This window comes from Phyllopteryx taeniolatus, chromosome 2, assembly GCF_024500385.1.
Source record: "Phyllopteryx taeniolatus isolate TA_2022b chromosome 2, UOR_Ptae_1.2, whole genome shotgun sequence".
Lineage (NCBI taxonomy): Eukaryota > Metazoa > Chordata > Actinopteri > Syngnathiformes > Syngnathidae > Phyllopteryx > Phyllopteryx taeniolatus.
This window is the reverse complement of record NC_084503.1, coordinates 6,630,933-6,654,814: the sequence shown is the minus strand read 5'-3', so window position 1 is coordinate 6,654,814 and position 23,882 is coordinate 6,630,933. Positions and strand designations below refer to the sequence as shown.

The 23,882-nt window shown below is 47.6% G+C and overlaps 1 protein-coding gene across 12 annotated transcripts in view; it reads left to right on the top strand.

Annotated features, from left to right (window-relative positions):
* The first annotated feature begins 1,222 nt into the window (after positions 1-1,222).
* adamts17 (ADAM metallopeptidase with thrombospondin type 1 motif, 17) overlaps positions 1,223-23,882 on the top strand; it is a 36,111-nt gene continuing 13,451 nt past the window's right edge. For 5 of the 12 annotated variants that reach the window (XR_009785758.1, XR_009785757.1, XR_009785756.1 and 2 more), the window contains exons 1-15: positions 1,225-2,073; positions 3,748-4,058; positions 4,803-4,977; positions 7,188-7,360; positions 8,245-8,328; positions 10,146-10,303; positions 12,971-13,014; positions 16,395-16,500; positions 17,258-17,398; positions 18,020-18,170; positions 18,794-18,895; positions 20,248-20,393; positions 21,110-21,279; positions 21,440-21,567; positions 23,085-23,205. Coding sequence is in view for 8 of the 12 variants with exons in the window: in XM_061756959.1 (XP_061612943.1) it covers positions 1,602-2,073; positions 3,748-4,058; positions 4,803-4,977; positions 7,188-7,360; positions 8,245-8,328; positions 10,146-10,303; positions 12,971-13,014; positions 16,395-16,500; positions 17,258-17,398; positions 18,020-18,170; positions 18,794-18,895; positions 20,248-20,393; positions 21,110-21,279; positions 21,440-21,567; positions 23,085-23,205 (2,482 nt within the window). In the remaining 4 variants the exon portion in view is untranslated. Of the gene's footprint in view, positions 2,074-3,747; positions 4,059-4,802; positions 4,978-7,187; positions 7,361-8,244; positions 8,329-10,145; positions 10,304-12,970; positions 13,015-16,394; positions 16,501-17,257; positions 17,399-18,019; positions 18,171-18,793; positions 18,896-20,247; positions 20,394-21,109; positions 21,280-21,439; positions 21,568-23,084; positions 23,206-23,882 lie in introns of all 12 variants that reach the window. The other 7 variants (XM_061756978.1, XM_061756969.1, XM_061757020.1 and 4 more) reach the window with 3 other exon arrangements.

The following is a 23,882-nucleotide window of genomic DNA, read 5'->3' as shown; positions in this document are numbered from 1 at the left end:
CAGGAATGTCATCAGGACCAACTACCTTTCCAATTTTCCTCCTCTTTAATGCCTTTCTAACTTCCCCCTTATTAATCATTGCCACTTCCTGGTCCACCACACTTGCCTCTTCTACTCTCCCTTCTCTATCATTTTCCTCATTCATCAACTCCTCCAAGTATTCTTTCCGTCTAGCTAGCACACTGCTGGCACCAGTCAACATATTTCCATCTCTCGGAAACCTCCTTCAGATGACACCGCCTGCACAAGATGTAATCCACCTGCGTGTTTCTATGTCCGCTCTTGTAGGTCACCCTATGTTCCTGCCTCTTCTGGAAGAAAGTCTTCACTACAGCCATTTGCATCCTTTTTGCAAAGTCTACCACCATCTGTCCCTCCAAGTTCCTTTCCTCGACGCCGTACTTACCCATCTTCTACTACTATATCACCCCTGTTTCCTTCACCAACATGTCCATGACAATCTGTCTCGCTGTCTGGGATGCTCAGAACTACTTCGTCTCGCTCCTTCCAGAATTTCTCTTTCACCTCTAGGTCACATCCGACCTGTGGGGCACAGCCGCTAATCGCATGACACATAACACCCTCAAGTTCAAGTTTCAGCCTCATCACTCGATCTGATACTCTTTTCACCTGCAAGACATTCTGAGGCAACTCTTCTTTTCAAATAACCCCGACTCCATTTCTCTTCCCATCTACACCGTGCTCAAATCATTTCAACCCCGCCCCTAAACTTCGAGCTTCACTGCCTTTCCACCTGCTCTCCTGGACACACAATATATCAACCTTTCTCCTAATCATCATGTCAACCAAGTCCCGGGATTCAAAGTCCCCACATTCAGTTCTTGGCTGTGTGCTGTCCTCTTCTCTTTGTGCCGAAGAACCCGCTTTCCACCTCTTCTTCGACTTCAACCCACAGTAGCTGAATTTCCACCGGCGCCCTGCAGGTTGACGGCGCCGGTGGCGGGCGTTGTTAACCCGGGCAACGACCGATCCGGTATGGAATTCTTTGGATGAACGCTTATATTTGTATGGCAAAGTTTGAAGCCGGATGCCATTCCTGACGCAACCCTCTACATTTATCCGGACTTGGGACCGGCCTACAGTTTACACTGGCTTCTTTTGTCCCCCATAGGGCTCCATTAAAATGGAATGGTCAAAAACTTTTTGAAAGTGGGACTTCACATACATATCCTTGACTTGGTCAAATACATTTATTTATTTTTTTTAATGCTGTTTTCAATGTCACGAAAATGAAGCGGAAACATTCATTCCGACTGGACGTGCACGCGCGGCCAGCACAAAGCACACCACGTGTGAGGTTTCACTTCCCGCCCCGTCGTGATTGACAGCCGCGTCGGCCAACGAGAGGCAGCGCTCCCCGCTGGCCAAAATCGAAGCGGGCCAATCACAAAGCGGCTGAGGCGGATCCACTTTGGGGAGAAAAAGAGAAAAGAAAAAGGAAAAAAAAGAGGGCGCCTGCCTGCCTGCCTCAAGGCTCGACTCGCGCCGCGTCTCAGGACGTCCGTCCGACTAGTCCCGGTTCTCATCCCGGTCGTGGCGAGCGACTCTGGTCCCGGTCCGGTTCTTGTCTTGGCTTCGGCATGCGGAGCGGCCGTATGGCGCGCCTGCTGGTGGCGCTGTTGTGCGTGGAAGTGTCCGGTAAGTACACTGCTGCTGCTTCTTCTTCTTCTTCTTCTTCTTGTTCTTGTTGTTCTTTTTCTTCTTCCTACTTCTTGTTCTTTTTGTTCTTCTTCCTCCTCTTCTTCGTCTTCTTTTTCTTGTTCTTGTTTTTGTTGTTGTTCTTCCTCCTCTTGTTCTTCTTCCTTGTTGTTCTTCCTCCTCTTCTTTTTCTTGTTTTTATTCTTCTTCTTCCTCCTCCTCTTCTTGTTGTTGTGCTTCTTCTCCTCCTTCTTCTTCTCCTTCTCCCTCTTCCTCCTCTTGTTCCTGCCCTTTGCTGTGAAGTAACGGAGTCCAAATTCTTGGCGCGTGGTCCCAAGTGGATTTTTCAGCTGGCTCTGCTTGACTCGAGGAGTCCAGTCACCCCCGACCACGTTCGAGACCTGCCCGCGATAGGTCAAAATCCACAATATAGAAATATGATTTTTTAAATTTATTATAATTATAATCTTTTATTTTTTTTAACTTGAAATGGTTTTAGGGTCCTCAAACACACTTAAAACAATCCACACACATTTAAACACAGGCTATAGTGAGAGAGAGCGTGCAAGAGCAATCGATTTAAAAGATGGCGAAAATATCAAATTGAATAACTCATACAGTTCAACAAATACGGTCTTTGTATCCCAGAGAGACTACCTGGACTGTCAACTTCTTTAACTGGTTGTAAGGGGGGGGGGGGGGGGGGCGGCAAGGTATTGCGCAATAAAACAACAACAACGCAAAATAGCGGGACGACGACGTCGGTTTACTGTATTTATTCAACTTAAACACATATGCACTTCCTACTCGTTGCTTTGTCTAAATGCGCTCGTCCCTTTTTGACGTCAAAAAGATGTAATTAGACAGCAGCAAAGTCAATTTCAATGAAGTTAATTTATTTTGTTTTATTTTTTGATTGATTCCATCAATTTGCGGCCTTCATGTCTAATCTGGAAAAAAATGAGTTTTTAAGATGTTTTTTTTTTTTTTTTTTTTTGGTCATTATCATTTGCTAACTAAGCATTTTTTTGCGAGGAAATTGTCATCGTGAGAAACAATCCAAAACGCTTAAAGGGGGGATGGGTCTTAATGGTCCATATTTCACTCACGAGGTGATTTGATGTATTTTTTGCAGAAGAAAATGAAACTGGCTCCCCTCACCTCCAGAATGACAACTTTTCAGGACATAAAAAAAATGGCAGCTTACTTGAGTTTCCAAACACCGCTCTGTTCAAATTGGTTGTCGCGCGTCACATGAACAACAGCTCGCAGCCCAAAATGATGTTCAATGTCTAATTTAATATGCTGCAAAATGGCTAATTTGCCGCCACATCCTTGCAAGCCTCATGCGTGAACCCAAGGATCATGGCGTAATGTCTCAAAAGGGTCACCAATCATCACCAAAAAGTCTCCTTACGGCAGCTTCAACCTCTGAAAATATTACAACAACGGGCCCAAAATTTGGGCTTTTATGGACGTTACGTGTCTTCCTTTTCCCTCAATTATCGTCTATGGAGAGGAAAATGTTTAGCGCCCGTGAAATCAAAAGTATCAGGCCAATTGTTGTGATATTTTCAGAGGTGTAAGTGGGCACAAATAGGGATCGCGGTTTTGCGACGTAAAGCGCCGTAACGCTCGTCATCCGACGGTACGACAACCTGCGTGAGGCCAAAGCCGCGCAACGCCACTACAGAAACGCTTTTGTCATCCACAAGAACTCTTCTCAAACGACGTGGCTTCTTGGCATTTCAACGGTCGATTGTTTTAAACAATCACAAGCGCTGCTTTCACTCGTGTCAAAAAACGGAGCTTTCACGGGCTAGCTTGAAGGGAGAGACGTTGCCAAAATCTCATGGTTACCCAAGCTTGAGTCAGCCTCACCGACCACAGATTTCGCAGGTTTAGTTCGTACTGTTTCCAGTTGTCAATTTGGGCACATAGAGAACAAAAAAAAAATAATTCAACATTCTGTTGGTTCTACACAATATTTGCGAAAAGTTTGCGATTGCCTTTCGCTGCCACCGGATGGCGGCAAAGCAAGGTTTTGATGTTCGACATGGCTTTTGACGTCGCCGTGCGTTCGTCCAGCGGGGGCGGTCCGCAGCGACGTGGACTCCGACGACTCGGCGGAGGCGGTCCCGACGCTGCTGTCCGGACCCGGCGACCCCGACCGCCTGCTGGTGTCGCTGTCGGCGTTCGGCCAGAACCTCCGCCTCAACGCCACCAGAGACGGCGGCCGCGGCGGCCTGCTGGCGGCTCAACTGGCGGTGGAGGAACGGTGGGCCGCCGGGGCGTCGCCCACCCGCTCGCGAATGGACCGGAACCAGCTCTGCCTCTACTCTGGATCCGTCCTCGACCGACCCGGGTCGCTGGTGTCCCTCACTGCCTGCGGAGGCCTGGTACACGCACGCACGCACACACAAACGCGCGCGGAATCACAAATTACTCATAAAAAACACAAAGTAAGGAATTACACACGCACTCAATACAAAGTCATAAATTGCCCTTTTTACACACACAGATATACACACTCTCACAAATTACACGTTGACATACACACAAAGTTTCAAATTACACAAAGACACACAAACAGTCACAATTTGCACGCACACACACACACACACTTGTTCCACCTGTATCCATCCCTCCATAGTTGGAAATTTGTCGGGAGAAAAAGATGACAAAAATGAAAAAGTGCATTTTCCCATGCAGTGATTGGCCCCCTCCCAACACGGCATTTTTGGGAAAATTGCCATATTAAAGTCCGAACCGAAGATGTGGAATTGATCGGCTTTTGGCACACGGGGCGCGCACACGGCGTGTCTGTCATTTTGCAGTTGAAGGGAGAACGGGTGAGTTTTTAGCGTGGAAGCTGACGGTCACGCAGTTTCCCTGAATGCATCACGTCACCATCCCGCAATCGTGACCGGTCAGCCATTTGAACGTAAAAATGGGACGAAGCACTTTGAGTGTCAAATTGTGACTTAGCTGTTTGAATGTCAAATACGGAACCCTAAGAGTGAGTCAGTATGTTGAATTTGCCACTGTAGACATCAAAAGTATGACTCGGCACATTGACTGTAAACGCGTGACTGTAGTTTGGATGTAAAAAGCATGACTCGGCACTTGTTGTGGCGTTTCAGACGGCTCTGGTGCACGTGGGCGGTGAGGTGCTGTTCGTCCGCCCTTTGGAGAAGCGAGAGCTGAGCAGTCGGTTGGGGGCGTTCTCGGGCCTCAAACATCAGGTGATGCGGCGGCGCCGCCGAGCCGAACGGGACGCGGATCACGCGTCGCAACGCTGCGGAACCGCACGACAAGGTTAGCCAACCGCAACGTCCTAGCGTCGCCGCTGCACTCCGGCCGCTAGAGGGCGCATGTGCGTCCATCCGTCCATTTTCCATACTGCTTATCCTCACGCGGGTCGAAGGTATGCTGGTGCCTATCTCAGCTATCTTTGGGGCGAGAGGCGGGGTGCACCCGGAACCGGTCGCCAGCCAATAGCAGGGCACATATAAACAATCAACCATTCACACTCATGTTCACACCTACGCGCAATTTAGAGTCTTCAATCAACCTACCACACATGTTTTTGGGATGTGGGAGCAAAGCGGCGTACCCGGAGAAAAGCCACGCAGGCACGGGGAGAACATGCAAACACAGAGGCGAGGCCGGATTTGAACCCGCAACCTCACAAGTCAGTCGTCCACTCTGCCGCCGGCGCATGTGAATACTGTGACTTCTCATCCTTGCTGGGAGTGGAACAGGAGCAGGAACATGAATGGGACCAGGAACATCCACAGCACAAAAGCATGAACATGCACATGAACATGAAGAAGAAGAAACCAAAACAGGATCATTGACGTGCACAAACCGGGAGATGGGCAGGCACACGCACATGAACAGGATCATGAGCATGCACAGGAACAGGATTATGAACAGGCAGGTGAAAAGAAACATGCACAACAACATTAACAGGGACAGGACCAAAATCTAAAACGGGAACAGGATCATGCACACGAACGGGAACGTGCACATGTGCACGAACAGGGACATGGACGTGGACATGCACAGGAACAGGATTGTGCACAGGAGGATGAACAGGAAGATGAAAAGAAACGCGAACAGAAAGAAACATGCACAAAAAACAGGAACATGAGCAGAAGCCAAAAGAGGGTCACGAACAGGAACATGCACATGTGCACCAACAGGGACATCGGCACGAGCAGAATCATGAAAGGAACAAAGAAAATGACTCGAAACGGCAGACGTCCAAGTGTGACCCGGCAGTTTGAAGGTATAAACGTGACTCGGCACTTTGAGCGACTTTGAGTCAATGCGAGCCGAGAGGAAATAGGTGCTCATCTTCATCTTCGTCATCATTCATCTCCTATTTCAACACGCTTCAAAACAAACACGCACTCTTAATGCTTCCCACATGTCCTCAACTGGGTCAGACGGCACGACAATGGCGTGCGTGTGTTGGAGTCGGCGTGTGCGCGCCTTGTGGCTTAGCTTCAATATAACCGCTTCCATGTCATGTTGTTTACGTGACGTGTAGTCATTTACTTTGTGTCGTGGGTTGTGTGCGTTTGACGTGTTGTGTAAATGTAAGCACGTGATGTCACCTGACCTTTTGTGTGACCGTTTTCGCTACATTAGCCATGCGTGTTCGTCCAAGTAATCAAAACGTCCACCGGGGGCACTGTGGGCAAGACAAACTTTTGATGAAGTTTCTCTTCTTTTTCTACAATTATGCTTTATCACATCCTGGATTCTGTCAGTTGGACTTCCTGTGTGGACGTCTGCTCAGATGCAAACCCCCTGAACGTTGCGTCACTTTACAGCCGCACAGCTGTTCCGCTGCTCGCCGCCGTACAAACTGGCCACAAATGTGACGGCAGTCGTAGCGATGAGACGTCGTGTCAGTAAATTGCATTCATGTCAAACGTTGATCAGGATCAGAATCAGAATCATCTGGGCTCTTCGGTGTTCGCCTTTGTACTCAAGTCCGGAACGATCCCGCACTTTGGGACTTTTGTGGTCTTTCCTCACATTTGTCTATTGTGATGTTGTCGCCATCTCCTCCTACTTTTTGTTGCATTTAACCGCGTCTTCGCCAATTATTTTGCGCTTCACGAACCAAATGCGTACGCTTCCGCCACCTTCGCTCGCATCGATGACGTCGTCGCGTCGCGGGCGTCCGTCTGCAGCGTGAACTCGGCAGTCGAACTCTTTCCCGCCGTTAGCACGCGGCCAATAGTGTCAAACTGCGAATGAGTTACGTCAGCGGATCCCCGAAGCAGGAAAACTTTTCTACTCGAAGCATTCGAGTACTCCTTGCACCCCTGCACCTAATTAACATATTTGTAAACTCATTATGATGACTCGCAGCATATGTAGCCGCCACCCGTTTGTTAGTTTCGCTGACACTGCTGCTAACGAGAAGTACCGAGCAAAGCTGACACTCGATTAACATTCATGAGGTCGCCGTCATTCAACGTCGACGTGTCGCGTGCGTGTGTCGACAGACGTGACGGAGCGGAAGAGTTCAAAGGTCACGGAGGAACTTCGCGCCAAGCGCGCGGCGATCGGCGTCGAGGACGCGTACACGGTGGAAACGCTGCTGGTGGCCGACTCCGACATGGTCCGGTACCACGGAGCGGACGCCGCTAAGAGGTTCTTGTTGACCGTCATGAACATGGTAAGCTCACACGCCGGAGGAAGCGAAAACATATCGCTCCGGAACCTTCCACTGTAACATGATTCGAGGTGACTTCCACTTGAAAAGCCTTGCTCTAGAACATTCCGGTTGAACATTGCACGAGAAGAACATTCCGCAAAACCGTACAACTTTTCACTGTAACATCGCGTTGGAACATTCCACTAGACTCGAAGAACATCCTTCTAGAACAGGCGGCAGCAACGTGTCGCCCGCGGGCACCCGATGAGTCGACGGTGCGTTGCTTCTTCATTTTTGCTTCTTCGTTTGCCGGCGCACGGGTCGGGCATCGTGCCGGCAGAAGAGTCCGCTGGAACATCTGTGTCGAACAGGAATCTTTCACGAAAAGAAAAACATGCCACTCCCATGGTCCTCTAGAACACGGGTGTCAAACTCAAGGCCCCGGGGCCAGACCCGGCCCGCCACATCATTGTATGTGGCCCGCGAAAGCAAATCATGTGCCGCGACTCCTGGGATTCTTGCTAAAATCTGTACCAACATTTTAAATAGTCATATCTAATAAATAATGTTAAGGTACTGCAAACATTTTTTTTTATACCAATCCTCCTTTTTTTTGTTTTTACAGTAACTGAACACCCTGGTATCCTTGACTTCTGATTTCAGAATTGGTTATTCATCTATTTGTTGTGTATATGCAATAATATGAGCGATTCACCATTTATGTGGTTTCACAGGCGTAACGGCCCTCTGAGGGAAATCGCAACGACAACGTGGCCCGTGGCAAAAATGAATTTGACACCCCTGCTCTAGAACATTCCTCTGCAAATGTTTCAGATGTTATGGAGTCAAACAGTGTTAAGTGTTGTATTATGGCGTGTGTGCGCGTGTGCGTGTGTGTGTGTCAGGTGTACAACATGTTCCAGCACCAGAGTTTGGGCGTGAGGATCAACATTCGGGTAACCAAGTTGGTTCTGCTTCACAGCCGCCCCGTGAGTATCAACTACGACCTTCGTCTTCCAACTTTCCTGCTTCCGCTAACGCTTCATCAGAACATTCTCGTTAAGAACGTTCCTGGTGCGCTTACATTTTTCACGAGAACGTTCCTGGTTCTATTAAGGCCTTATGAGAACATTCCTTATTCTGTTAATTTTTCATCGGTTCATTATTGGTTCCTTAAATGTTCATCTGAACTTTCCTGGTTCTGTTAAATCTTTCGTCAGAACATTCTTGGTTCTTTTAAGGCTTCATCAGAACGTTCCTTTTTTTAAAAAAATGCTTCCTCAGAACATTTCCGGTTCTATTCAGGCTTCACGAGAACATTCTTGGTTCTCTTCATTTGTGTGACTACAGCCACAGACAAACAACCATTCGCACTCACCTCCACATCGAAGGAAAATTCGGTGTTTTCACTTCACCGAGTGCGCATGTTTTTGGAACGGGGTGGCAAACCAGAGTACCAGGAGAAAAGCCACGCAGGCACGGACTGCACACAGGAACGTTTGAACCCGCCACCTCTGAACTATGAGGCAGTTGTGCTAATCGGTCAACCACGGCTTACGCCGTGTAAGCGACCCGTCAGACAATATCGAAATGGCGTTCGGCGCGTTTTGCAAATACAGTGATAGCCTCAATGGAACGGACTAATAGGGGCCGGGGGTCGTGCGACATAGTCGATTGTCCGTTACATAGGACAATCGACTATGTAAAATAGAAATGACTTTACCATCCTGGAAAGAAAGTAGAAACGGTCGCATTACAAGCTCAACTTCCCCAAAGGTCAAACTTAGCAACATTACATCACAATGAATTGTAAATGGAGGCTTTTCCGTGTCGATTCAGCTGCACATCCCGCCTGGACTGCTGCAACGGAGTCCTGTCGGGGCTTCCCAACTAAACCCTGGACAGTCTCCACTACTTTCAAAACTCAGCTGCCGGGGTCCTCAACCGCACCAAGCGCTGGCAGCGCATCGCTCCCGCATTCTTCCATCTCCACTGGCGCCCACTCAGTCCCGCATTACCTACAAAGTCCTGCTCCTCAGCAAAAAAAAATCCCTCCATGCACTTGCCCCCCAGTACCGATCAGACCTCCCTCACCCATACACCCCATCCCGAGACCTTATGTCTTCCGACTCCGGTCTCCTCTTCACCCCCTCGTGCCCACCCGCACACCTTTGGGGCCGGAGCCTTCAACGTTGCAGCTGCCACTCTCTGGAACCTTCTCTCCTCAGACCTCCGATACGCCCGTAGTGTGTGTGTGTGTGTGTGTGTGTGTGTGTGTGTGTGTTTAGCCTGCAAATGTTCAAGTTCATTTAAGTCACCGAATGGATGGCAACTGGACTGTTCTTGTCCGTCTCCGAAGACGCACTAGTCAGCATTTATGTGGATTTTGACCCGTGTGTCATCCACATATCTGCACCAACGACTTGGAGTTGTTCCTTCAAGGAGTTCAAAGCGTCCTCCGTGTCCAGGTTATGCTTTCATATGAACATTCCTGCTTCTATTAACACTTCATCAGATTATTCATGGTTCTTTCAACACTTGATCTAAACATTCCTGGTTCTAATAACGTTTCATATGTACATGCATGTTTTTTTTTGTTTTTTTTTTTTTTAATGCTTCATTAGAACACTTCTGGTTCTGTTCATTTTTCATCTGAACATTCCTGGTTCTTCAGAAGATTTCTGGTTCCGTAAAAGCTTCATCAGATCTTTCCTTCCTGGCTTCAATTTGAATAGTCCTGGTTCTTGAAACACTTCATTCGAAGGTTCCTGATTGTTTAACGGTTGTGTGGCTTCATGTCCCTCAGGAGACGCTGAAGGTTGGCCACCACGGCGAGCGTTCCCTGGGGAGTTTCTGTCAGTGGCAGCATGAAGAGTTCGGAGGACCGCGATACCTGGGAAGCAATCATGTTCCCGGAGGACGTGACGAAATCCCGCCTGTGGACAGCGCCGTGCTGGTCACAAGGTGGGTTGACTTCACTGTGATCATCTAACAGCTGTCCGGTGGCAACGCATTGTAAGTCACTGATGCTCGCCTCCAAGCTAGCAAATAGGCTACACATCTTACTGCGCGTCATGAAGGGAGGACGAGGAGTGGATAGGCGAAGACGGTGTCAAAGCCGTGCGAATTGCAAAGCTATCGTTACATGCAGTCGCAAAATATCCAAATAAGGGATTTGGTGATACAGTACACTTGTCACTTAGGTCTGACTGGAACTGCGTGTTCGCGGGAAATCACCAACTTTGAACGACAAAATAACATCCCAATTAATACGTGTTTTGAGATATAAATATAAAAGAATACACGTCCACACGGGATGTCCCGTCTGAACCGGAAACTGCTTGATTCACTTAATACCAACTTAGAGGCAAGAACTGAAATGCGTGAAGCCTTCAGTGAAAAAGTGGACCAATGAAGCAAAGGTGCAACTTCAAAGCTGCTTAGACTGCACAGACTGGAGTGTCTTTGAAAATTCAGCCGGCAGCCTGGATGAATGTACGGACACGGTCACATCCTATATCGGTTTCTGTGAAGATGTGTGTGTAGCAACAAAGTCATTTCGCACTTTTCGCCAAGCTAAGGAGGACGCATATCAGAGCGGGGACAGGGCCCTGTATAATCCAGCTAGAAACCAGCCGACTAAAGAAATTAGCATTGCAAAGAGGAACTATGCAGCAAAGTTGGAAAAACAGTTTCGCGCTAAAGACTCCAAATCAGTCTGGCATGCATTCCAATCACTGACCAATTACAAGCGACGATCCCCCCATGCTGAGAACAATAGCACACTACCCACGACTTGAACACCTTCTACTGCAGATTTGAAAAGGACACTTTCACACCCCACACCCACCAGCCGCGGGACAACAATCACACCTCCAACTTCTGCGTTAACCATCCACGAACAGGATGTGAGACGCATCTTCAAACAACAAAAGATTAACAAAGCGGCAGGCCCGGACCATGTGTCCCCATCCTGCCTCAAAGTCTGCGTGGACCAGCTCGCTCCAGTCTTCACACAGATCTTCAATAGAGCTCTGGAACTGTGCGAAGTACCATCCTGTTTCAAACGCTCCAACATCATTCCAGTCCCCAAGAAAACTGCAAATGACTACAGGCCTGTCGCCTTGACATCTGTGGCCATAAAGTCCTTTGAACATCTCGTGCCGGACCACTTCAAGAGCGTCACAGGTCCCCTGCTGGAGCCCCTGCAGTTTGCCTACCGAGCGAACAGGTCTGCGGATGATGCAGTCAACATGGTACTGCTCTTCATCCTAGAACACCTTGATAGTGCAGGGAACTACACGAGGATCCTGTTTGTGGACTTCAGCTCTGCGTTCAACACCATCATCCCTGTACTCCTTTCCTCCAAGCTTTTCCAACTCAGCGTCTCGCCTGCCATCTGCCAGTGGATTTACAGCTTCCTGAGAGGCAGGACACAGCAGCTGAGGCTGGGGGAGGCCACCTCGTCCGCACGCAGCATCAGCACCGGGGCGCCTCAAGGTTGTGTCCTCTCTCCGCTGCTCTTTTCTCTCTACACGAACGACTGTACCTCAACGCACCCGGCTGTCAAACTCCTGAAGTCTTCGCCACAGCTGCCCCTCACGCTGTCCAGCTGCCTTGTGCCAACCGCCGAGACCTTCAAGTTCCTGGGAATTACAGTCTCTCAGGACCTCATGTGGGCGATCAACATCAACTCCGTCCTCAAAAAGGCCCAGCAGAGGATGTACTTCCTGCGGCTTCTGAGGAAGCACAGCCTGCCACAGGAGCTGTTGAGGCGGTTCTGCACAGCGGCCATCGAATCAGTCCTGTGTTCTTCCATCACAGTCTGGTTTGGTGCTGCCACAAAAAAGGACAAACTCCGACAGCAACGGACAATCAAAACTGCTGAAAAGATTGTCGGTACCCCCTACCCACCCTTGAGGACTTGCACGCTGCCAGAACTAAGACGAGCGTGCAAAATCTTCTCGGACACTCCGCATCCCGGTCACCGGCTCTTCCGGCTCCTTCCCTCAGATAGGCGCGACCGAACAATGCAAACGAGAACTAGCAGACATTCCAACAGCTTCTTCCCTCTTGCAATCAACGTCTTAAACAGCTAACCTACAATTCCATTGCAACATGCTGCCATTTTTTTGTTTTGAGTTTGTTGTCACATTTCTGTGGGGCCAATTATATATGACTCGTGCACTCACTGTAGTAGTATCGCCACGCTGCACGCTCATCCCAAGAGAAGGTTCTAGTCCTGAGAAAAGCTTCTATTGTTGATTGAAGGTTCTAGTCCGGAAAGACTGTTCTTGTCTTGAAGAAAGTTCCAGTCCAAGAGAAGGTTCTATTCCTGAGAAAAAATTCTCATCTCAAGAGAAGGTCTAGTCCTGAGAAAAAGTTCCTGTGTTGACTCCAGGTTCTAGTCCAGAAAGAATATTCTCGTTCTGAAGAAGTTCCAGTCTCGAGAGAAGGTTTTATTCCTGAGAGAAAGTTCTCATCCCGAGAGAAGGTCTAGTACCGAGAAAATTTCTTGTTGACTCAAGGTTCTAGTCTGGAGAGAACGTTACGGCTATTGGGGCTCTCGGATGAGTTTGTGTTTTAGGAATGTGCTGACTCGTGTTGTTGTTGTTGTTCCTTGTGTTTCAGGACAGACTTCTGCGTTCACAAGGAGGAGCCTTGTGACACTGTTGGTAAGGTTCCTTGATCTCTTTGGCTCTCAACAACACACACACAAGCTAATGGCTTCTTTTCTGTGGAAGACGTTTGTGTTCTGGCTTCATTTGCGGGTATTTATTCTGGAGGTCAACATTTCTCAAGGGTGGTCTCATTGCGAGCCGCCTTGCATTTCAGGATTTGCTCTCACACTTACTACTCAAATGCTTTCACCCACACAAATTACTGAAAGACTCTCATAAACACTACTCAAACGCTCTCATAAACACTACTCAAACGCTCTCATAAACACTACTCAAACCATCTCATAAACTATACTCAAATACTCTTATACGCACGGGTATTGCTCTCATAAACACTACTCAAACCCTCGCATAAACACTAGTCAAATACTCTCATAAACACGACTCAAATAAACTTATACGCATGAGTCGTGTTCTCATAAAGACTACTCAAACGCTCTCATAAACACTACTTAATTGCGTCCACGTCAATCACATTCACGCACTCATCGATTATGCTCACACGTTAATAGTGTAAATGTTTTATTATGTAGTTCAATTCAATAAGTGAAATTATAGAGATGCGCTGCACACACTCAGAGTGAAGTATTTCATATTTAAAACGAGTATAATTTAGATTATAGCACATAGCACATGAAAAAAAATCCCCCTATTGAGAAACTAAAATATAACGTCAAACGAAATAGTTAATTCATTCAAGAAATAAAGTGATTTTTAATGTAAAGATTAGGCTGGAATTTTCCCTCTGAAAAGTACTTCAGTGTTTAATCACTCTATGAGTACGGAAGAAAAACTTTTCAACTATATTCTAATTTATGGAGATGTAGCTATATTAAAAATAGTCATGAAATATTTGGCTCTGAGTGCGTGTAGTTTGTAGTGCATCTCTATGACACGAGTTTCACTACGACAATTAAATTCCTCCAGTCCCTTTGGCCACCTCATTAGGTACACCGGCGCAGGGGAGCTTAAATGCGACTATCCGGTCATCCTGCCTGCAACGAACTGTATACGTTTCAGATTGTAACGCAGCGGTGTTGAAACTCTGTCTTGAGTCCAGGAGTAAACACGCGTCCACTGCGCTTTAGCCCGAAAGGCACATTTATTCGGCAGCCTCCGCGTTCGGTTAATGGTTGACGAGCCAGCCTAGCCCTACGTCATACACGACACGGCTTCTGATTGGCCGACCATTCCGCCATATCCTACAGCACTTACACATTAAAAGCGAGCATTTTAAATCAATGAGGAAAAGCGTTATTGTAACACAATCATCAATAAGCATACAACATTATATATTACATTATAAATATATATATGTATGTACTATACAGTATAATGCTATGTAACGCTACTGCTTAAGTTTGGCTTACTATTCTACTTGATGGCTGTCGGTCAATGCCATATTTTATTTTGAAACCACTTCCTTTTCAACTCGTATAAATACACGCTCACATAAACATGTCAAATGTCTGCACACATACAGGTCAAATAAGCTCGCATAAACATATTCATCTCAAATGCTCGCATATGTTTGTGATTTTTTTTTTTTTCTTGGGAGATTTATTTTAAGATAGATTTAGATAAATAGATTTTGACAAATAGAGTTAGACATAAATATAGAAAAACACGTATAGATAGATCTATCTATCTATCTATCTTAAAATAAATCCATCCATTTCCCTTAGCGCCTATCCTAGCTATCTTCGGGCAGGAAGCGGGGTACACCCTGAACCGGTCGCCAGCTAATGGCAGGGCACAAAGAAACAAACAACCATTGGCACTCACATTCACACCGACAGCCAATTTAGAGTCTTCAGTTAACCTAGCATGCATGTTTTTGGGATGTGGGAGTGCCAGATAGAAAAGCCACGCAGGCGGGGCCGGGATTTGAACCCCGGTCCCCGGAACTGTGAGGCAGATGTGCGAACCAGTCGTCCACTCTTAAAATAAGTCTCCCAAGATGTTTTTCTTTTTTCACAAGCATGTATGCGAGCATTTGAGATGGATATGTGAAAGGATTTGAGTGTATTTTATGAATGCATTTGAGGTTGGTACGTGAATAGATTTGACGTTTATGCCAGCTCATTTGACCTGTATGTGTGCAGACATTTGACCTTTACGTGAGCGCGTCTTTATGAGTTGAAAAGGAAGTATTTTCAAGATAAAATATGGCATTGACCAACAGTCATAAAGTACAATAAAAATCCTAACGTAAGCAGTACCGTTACATAGCATTATACTGTATAGCAGTCGTCCCCAACCACCGGTCCGCGGACCGGTACTGGACCGTGAGGCATTCGTTACCGGGCCGCAGAGAAAGAATGCCCAATTTATATCATTTCTCTTGTATTGTCAATGTGTTTTATTTAGAAAATTGACCGGATGTTCTCCGCCGCGCCAGCCGCGCGTCTCAATTGACACGTCGAGACTGCACAGAAGGCTTCTGTTTACGGTCCGAGCGGGCTGGCTAACGGTGGGAGAGGTCAAAGAACGAAATCATTTCAGAAACTATATCAGGCGTCCTACTTAAAATACGGGTAAACTGCCAGTGACGTGTGGGTGAATGTGATTGACATGCTCGCGTGAATGCATTTGAGTAGTCTGTATGAGAGCCTATGAGAGGGTTTGAGTGGTGTTCATGAGTGTTTTAGCAGTGTTTATGAGAGAAAACGTTGTGTGTATAAGATTGAGTGGTGTTCATCCGAGGCTTTGAGTAGTGTTTATGAGAGTGTTTGAGTAGTATTTATGAGAGCAAGACTTTCACTCCTGTGTATGAGAGGATTTGACTAGTGTTTATGAGAGGGTTTGAGTAGTGTTTATGAGAGTGTTTGAGTAGTGTTTATGCCAGCTTTTCAGTAGTTTGTTTGTGTGAAAGCATTTGAATAGTAAGTGTGAGAGTGAATCCTGAATAATGTCCCTAACCGCCCCTCGTACCTAAGCTTCACTTCCGCATTCTACTTCCCGCACATCGGTGACGGACTCGCGTTGGTAAAACTGTGTTGGTAAAACTGTGATTCGCAGTTTTGCTTTTCAGTATTTTTTTGGAGGCGCAAAATGTGAATTTTAACCCGCAAACTGCGATGCGAGACGACTTCATTCGAGCCTTGCTTTTGTCTTTTGTGTTTGTGTCTTTTTGTGCCTCTATTTGTATGTGTTTTTGTCTATTTTGTCTTTCGTGTGCTTTTTGTGGGTCTTTTTTAGCTTGTCTTTGGTTCTTTTTGTGTGTTTTGTGGGTCTTTTTTGCATTTTTTTCCTCTTGTATGCCACTTTTCTCAGATGTCTTTTCGAGCCGTGTGCCAGGCTCGCCGGCTGTTAACGTTCTGCTCACCGGCACGGGCCTTTTGTGTATTTGTTTGTTTGTCGTACCCCTGCAGGTATGGCGTACCTGGGCGGCGTGTGCAGCGCCAAGAGGAAGTGCGTGTTGGCCGAGGACAACGGCCTCAACTTGGCCTTCACCATCGCGCACGAGCTTGGACACAAGTGAGTTATGATGGCAAAGCCGACGCCCCCTTCTGGGTAAACACAAAGAGGCTTGAACAATGAGACACAGGAAAAACACCCAAAAAAAAAACTAAAAGACACGCAAAAAGAGCCACCAATTGGCAAGCCGGCACACAAGACACAAAAAAAGACATAAGATGCACAAGATGAAAGATGCACAAAAAGACGACACAGAAAAAAACAGTCCAAAATGCAGGAGAAGACACCAAAAGAGCCACAATGAGAGACGCAAAGGCGGATGTGTTAACCAGGCAGCCACGATGCTGCCTGTGCCAGATCCGCCGTCCACAAAATGGACATACAAGCGTGAGAAGAACGGTGAAGAATGCGCGCGTTCTGTTGATCACGGAGACCTGGCTTCATCAATCCACCATCGAGGTGGCGCTCTGCGTGTACGTAGTGGTGGATTTGAATCGTGTAGCGCTCCTGGAATTCCATCAGCACGTGAAGTGCGCTCCGAGGGGACCAGGTGTCCTCTAACATCTAGCTGGGCTACAGCGCCAGGTCCTTGCCCCCCTCAGGAAAACCGCTTTGAAAAGTCTTTGATTTTGCGTTGAAAGCGTCGAGTCACACGTTCACAAGTACAGTGCCGAGTCGTGCTCCTGCAGTCGAGTCACACAATGCCATTGAAACCGACCAATCACGCTGTTCCACTCAAACCGCCGAATCGGGACTTTTACGTAATGCCGTGCGTCTACCTCACCGTGCGTGTGCGTGTGTGTGTGTGTGTGTCTAGCGTGGGCATGAGCCACGACGACGACCACGCCGCCTGCGCGGGCCACGCCTACATCATGTCCGGCGAGTGGGTGAAGGGACGCAACCCCAGCGACCTATCCTGGTCGTCTTGCAGCCGCGACGACCTGCAGAAGTTCCTCAGGTGACTGGGTCTCCTCCCATCTCATTTGCATATTTGCGCTCGCTCATCGGCAGCGTAGTACCGTCGCGTTTGCATATTGCTCCATATTTGTCTTCTTGTGCGTCCTGCATGTCCTCGCGTGTGTGCGCACATTTGCAGCTCACTTGTTTTAATGTTAGTCGTGTATTAGTACAGGCTTCGTTACTCACAGTTGCATATTAGCAGACACTCATTTGCATATGAGTTTTCACTTACAGTGCCACCTCGGGTTATGAACGTAATGGATTCTGTGACCCCCTTAATCACCCGTTAATCTGATTCTGATTCTGAAACGACTCAAAGGCGTACTATGCACTCATTTGCATATTGGTCTGTGTTTGTCTTGTCGTGTGCCTTTTTGTGCATCTTTTTCTGTGTTTTTGTGCGTGTCCTCGCTCATTTGCATAATAGCGCAGGCTCTTTTGCATATTCTTACTGCGTCACTTGCGTATTAGTATGTATCGGCGTATCGTTATGCCTCATTTGCATATCGGGCACATCGACGCTGTCCCGTCAAGTCGGACGATCCGAACATCCCGCGCCGGCACGTGACGCGAGCGTGCCCGATGTACAGCGTATGCGTGTCACGTGTTTCCTTATCAGGTCCAAGTCGAGCGCCTGTCTGGCGCACACGGATCCGAGGACCCGCGATCAGCTGCCGCTGCCTCCGAAACTTCCCGGGATGCATTACAGCGTCGACCAACAGTGCCAGATCCTCTTCGGAAGCAACGCCACGTTCTGCTCCGACATGAAGGTACCGCTGTGCGTTACTACTCCTCCTGTCCTCCTCATGAACCCGTGAATGGCCATAAGGAATTAACATATGAAAGGACAAGATGAGCACATGAATGATCTTGACATCAAAAACCATACGGTGGACCCCTGCTTACTCACAGTTCCACACCCGCGGATGTACCTATTTCCTGATTTTTTTTGATTTTTTTTCTCCATTTTCTTCCCCTTTTTTTCATTCTTTTTCCTTTTTCTTTTTTTCTTCTTTTTGTGGGGGGGGGGGGGGGGGTAACCAACCCCGAAAATGCTTATTTGCACATGATTCCTGCATACTCAAGAATTGCTTGGGTTTGTAAAGAAAAAAAAAACAAAAAACTCCAATGCAATTATAATGGGCATCAATCATCGGCGGATTTTCGCTATTGGCGGTCCGGCCCGGTCCCGACCCCCCGCCGATAACGGGGGTCCACTGTAAACGGGATCCAGTTGACGGACAGATGGATTATTGACACGACCAAGCCGTGACTGGACATCAGGAACGCGTGAATGAACACGTGAACGCTAATGATGGAGCCACGAATGGTCGAGATGAACACTTGAATTGACATAAGATTGACGGCTGCTGTGTGTGCGTGTGCCTCGTAGCACCTGATGTGCGCCGGCTTGTGGTGCCTGGTGGAGGGCGACGGCTCCTGCAAGACCAAACTGGATCCTCCTCTGGACGGGACTCAGTGTGGACCAGACAAGGTGGCACATGCGCGCTCGCCATCGTCGCCGCTCTTTTGTCTGCATGTGTGTGTGTGTGTGTGTGTGTGCCAGCATGCCTTTGTGTACGCGTATGTGAGAGTGTGTGTTTGCGTGTGCTAGTCTCAACTTGTGTGTGAACATGCAATTGTTTGTGTGTGCCTTTATGCGTGTGTGTGTATGTAAGCATTCCTGTGTGTGTGTGTGTGCATGTGTTTGTTATATGTAAGTGCGTACGTGTGTGTCTTTGTGTTATGCGTGTGTATGTTTGTAGACGTGTGCGCGTGGGTGAACATGCACGTGTGTCTGTGGGAATGAATGTTTGGTGGTGGCCGTAGGCATAGAATGGCAGCCACGCTTCTGCTGTGGCTACGCAAGTCGCGAACCACCACCAGGGTGTGAGTGTGAAATGAGTAAATAGTGTGTGCACTTGTAAAGCGTCTTTGAGTGCCTTGAAAAGTGCTACCGTATATAGGTGTTGTTATTATTTATCTTTCTAAGGACTCCTTGCAGATTTTGTATCGCTTGAGAAGTCGGCTACATTGTTTTCAAGATGCAAACACTGTAAACCCTCAGGCCAGATTCCTAGCCTCGCGATAACCTGGCCACAGCTCGACAGTCCGTGTTACAGGTACAGCTCGATAAATTAGAAAAGGGTCAAAAGCTTCATTTAGTGAGGTAGTTCAATTCAAAAAGTGACACCATCACAGTGAAACATATAAATATATACAGTGGAACTTTGATTTAACGGACTTCAGCTTTAAGGGACAGAAAATAATGTCCAGTTGGAACCCAAGATCCACCGTCCCATACGCCAGCGAGGTAAGTTTGGATAAACTTCAAAAACTTTATAAATATTTATTTGCAATCATTTTGTACTCTACGGGGGGGGGGGGGGGGTTTAGGCCACGGAAAAAAGTGCTGCAGTTGATCGGACGAACCGATGTAACGGGCGACCCCGGCCACTTCTTAGTCCGTTAAATCAAGGTTCCGCTGTATGTCTAATTCTGACCATTCGAGCTTACAGCCAACAAAACCTCCAAATTCACGATCTTCTAGAAACTAGAATATTCCCTAACAAACAATTCCGAAATAATGCAAATTAGGCAGGAATTTGTATTTTCCCAAGTGTTAAATGAATCTCCAACATGTATGATTACTGAGATAAATGAATTTTTCCAGCATGTTCTCATTTATTGGGTGTACCTGCATCATTGGAAGGATTTCTGGCGGATTTGGTACGGATTGAGAAGTCTGCTCCTTGACAAAAGCGATATAGTGAGGAGTGCCTTTCTGTAGCGCGTGTGTACGCGTGCGTGTTATACATGTGTGTGTTCGATGTGTGTGCGCGTCAGTGGTGCCGTGCGAGCGAGTGCGTGAGCAAGACGCCCATCCCGCAGCACGTGGACGGCGACTGGAGTCCTTGGAGTCCGTGGAGCATGTGCAGTCGGACGTGCGCCACCGGAGTTCGGTTCAGACAGAGGAAGTGCGACCACCCCCCGTACGTACTACAGCGGACCCCTGCCATTCTTTCTTTTTTCTGCGGGACGGGCGCGTGGAGAAAACCGCTTATTGGTCGTCTACGGCGGACCCCCGCATTTCCTTTGGATTCCCCTATTTGCAGTTGTATTCATGATGATTCTTTTTTTTTTATATCCATTTTGTTAATGAATTAATTTATTTTGGCACCCCACGGATTCACCTATTCGTGGATTTCTTTCCCATTGATTTTTGGGCGGGGCCGAACCAACCCAAGTTTTTCATGGAAAACGCCACAGATGGGGACCGGGCCTGACCCTAAATTAAAATTCAATTCAATGAAATGCATATTATACAGTAAATGCATTGAAAGAATTAAAACATTCTTGAATAAGCAGAGATATACCGCCAATAAGTGTTTTCCCAGAAAAACAGGGTTGGTTCACCGCAACCGAAAAAGACAAGATTGAAAAAAATCCGTGGGTGCCGAACCGTGATTACGCGGGGGTCCACCGTATTACTTAACCAAGAGTTTCTGGGGTTGTTGTTTTTTTTGTTTGTTTGTTTTTTATGATTGGCGTGAATTCTTTGCAGCTTTTCACTCTCGGCGATTTGACCCGGTGCACTCCGATCTAATATCGACACTGTTTATATTTGTTGTCTTTTATCTCCATAGTTACTGTAACTGCGACAACACGTATATTCTGTGACAATACGTGTGCATGTGTGTGGGCGCAGGCCGGGTCCGGGCGGGCACCCCTGCCCAAACGCCAACGTGCAGCACAAAGCTTGCGAAGGTCCTCCGTGCCCAAAGGGGGCGCCGAGCTTCAGGGACCTTCAGTGTTTGTCGTACGATCGAAACGGCGGCAAGAAGAAGAGCGACGTGCTGACTGCCGTCGTCGATGACGGTGACGCTCACACGCGCGCTCAACTTTTTGGATGCGCTCCTGTGTGTGTGTGTGTGTGTGTGTGAGAATGTGTGTGCGTATTTGTGCAAGTGAGCTTGTGTTTGTGTGATTAATGTTTAGGTTTGTGTGTGTGTGTGTGTTTGCTCGCGTGTGCGCACAGAGAAGCCGTGCGCGTTGTTCTGCAGTCCGGTGGGCCGGGACATTTCGGTGCTGATGGCCGACAGGGTGATGGACGGGACGCCGTGCGGACCCTTCGAGGCCGACCTGTGCGTCAATGGCAGGTGTCAGGTATGCTAAGCTACAGGTGGGTGGGTAGGTAGCTACTAGATAGTACTATATCCCTTGGGAGGGTTTCTGTCGGTAGATGAGCGGGTAGGTGGTACGGTAGGTAGCGCGGTGAATTTGCGGGTCCGTAAAAGCTCCTCGTTTCCGTCGGGTAGGAGCAAAGAGTACTTCAAGACACAGGCGTTTGAATTCAGGTTTACTGAACGAGCCTTTGTGTCATAACAGCTGTTTCCAAAGTCCGATTTGCTAAAAGCCCGCCCGAGATTCTCGCTCACGAGCGTCTAAAGTGTCGTAGACGTGGGCGTACTCTTAAGGTCCGTTCCTAGGCCCGATCGGCTCACTGAGTTGGTTTGAATGGTCAGCTCCGACCCTTTACCTACAGTCGCTGTCACTTTTGTCCACAAGGCGGCTCTCTCTCCGTGGATCAAGCGTATCCCCGCGAATTCGTTTGGTGCCTGAAAGTCGACGGGTTGAAGCCTCCCCCCGAACCGAATGCCGATCGTTCCCTTTGATTTGACAACGGCGGTCCCCGTTTATGGCTTCGCCTCCGAGCCTACCCAGAAAGACGTATTGTCCGGTAAACTGCGGGGGAGACCTGCTGGATCAGCAAACGGTTCCAAGAATGAAGTAGATGGTTTAAAGAGAGGATAGTGGAAGCAATCGCTCTCTTCCATGCGCCACGCTGCACCGTGAATATGGCCAAATAAGCGACAGTATCTTGTACTTGGTCACATTTGTAACACACACATACTTTCTGCTTTCTTCACAACACGTACGTTGCGAAATTTATACAAATGATGCGCATGTCTGGAAACAACGAGTCCTAGCCCTGGAACAATGACTTCTTGCTACTTATCATCACGGAGTACAGATAAAGTATAAATATATATATTTATATATATATCACGCGTCCACACAGGACACCGCGTCTGAAATGGAAATGAATTAGTACGTCGCTGCACATGTCACGTGAAGAGTATTATTCATAAATATTTGTAATATAAGATAAGACAACCTTTATTAGTCCCACAATGGGAACATTTGCATCCTTTCAGCAGCAATAGTGGATATAGGAAATTTAAATGGCGTGCAAGAGAAGACGCAATTCCATTTTCTTCTTACGTCTTGCACGAAATAGAAAACCGAAACTCGTGTCCATGCATAAACTGTCTGTTGGTCTATCTATCGGTGTAATAAATGGATTTCACTTCCTTTCATGTTTATCTTGAATAGGGACATTTGATGAACTCCTGTCTGATGTACAGCGTCACAGCATTTGTAGCGACTGCTAACTTCCGATGCCCGTCCTCGGAAAGGCTTTTAAAAAGCCCTCAAAACATTTCAAACTGTCCTGTGCGTAGCCTGGCACAGATTGGCACAGATTGGCGCCTATTCACGCGAACTGCGTTGATTTCATCTGAAATCACGTCACGTGAATGGTCCAATTTGCGTGCGAACACAGCGTAGGTCCCGCCACTAAATAAGTGAGTCTTCCTGTTGCCGTGTTTGTTTGTTGGCAGACAATCGGATGCGACGGCGTCATCGGTTCTTCGTCCAAAGAAGACGTCTGTGGCGTTTGTAACGGGGACGGACGATCGTGTACTGTTATCAGGGGAGACTTCAACCACACCAGAGGCATGGGTACGACACCCCGCACGACTACGCACTCCGCGCACATACAGCGCCGCCATTTCTCGAGTATTATACGCACTCGAATATAATACGAACCCCCAAAAGTGCTGGTACCTGTGCTAAAAAATTAGCTTGATAGTCATTAGTGTTTGATGAGGTTTTTCAAAGAAATTTGAAAATCATCGGAATGGGAAACGCCTAACTTTGCGCATGCACCGTTCATTCATTCATTCTTACTTGGGATGCGTTCGGAAATAACCTGTGAGCGTGAGCTCTGCTACATCCCGACTCGTTCGGAAATTCTTAATACTGAACTGAATACTTGCACTCTCCGCATTTCTGAACGCACTCTTAGTCTAAGGAATTCAGATTACACACATGCGCAAGGTTTATTACAAATTTACGGGTTCCATTTGCGCTCATCCAGGAAACTAAGACCGATGCCGTGTTACGACAAGCGGACGCGGTAGCAACAGTTATGGTCTGGGGTGCGTTTAGCAAATAACCTCCCGGCGTACTCTGCTGCACTCCGGACCGTTCGGAAACTCCTCGGAGCAGATGGAACGTGCGGAACGTTCTCAGCCGTCGAATTGAACATTGTGCACATCTCTGTGATTACATTTCCCAACGCACCCATGATATGATAACAGATAGCAATACGGCAGCGCTCACGAGACCACCATAAT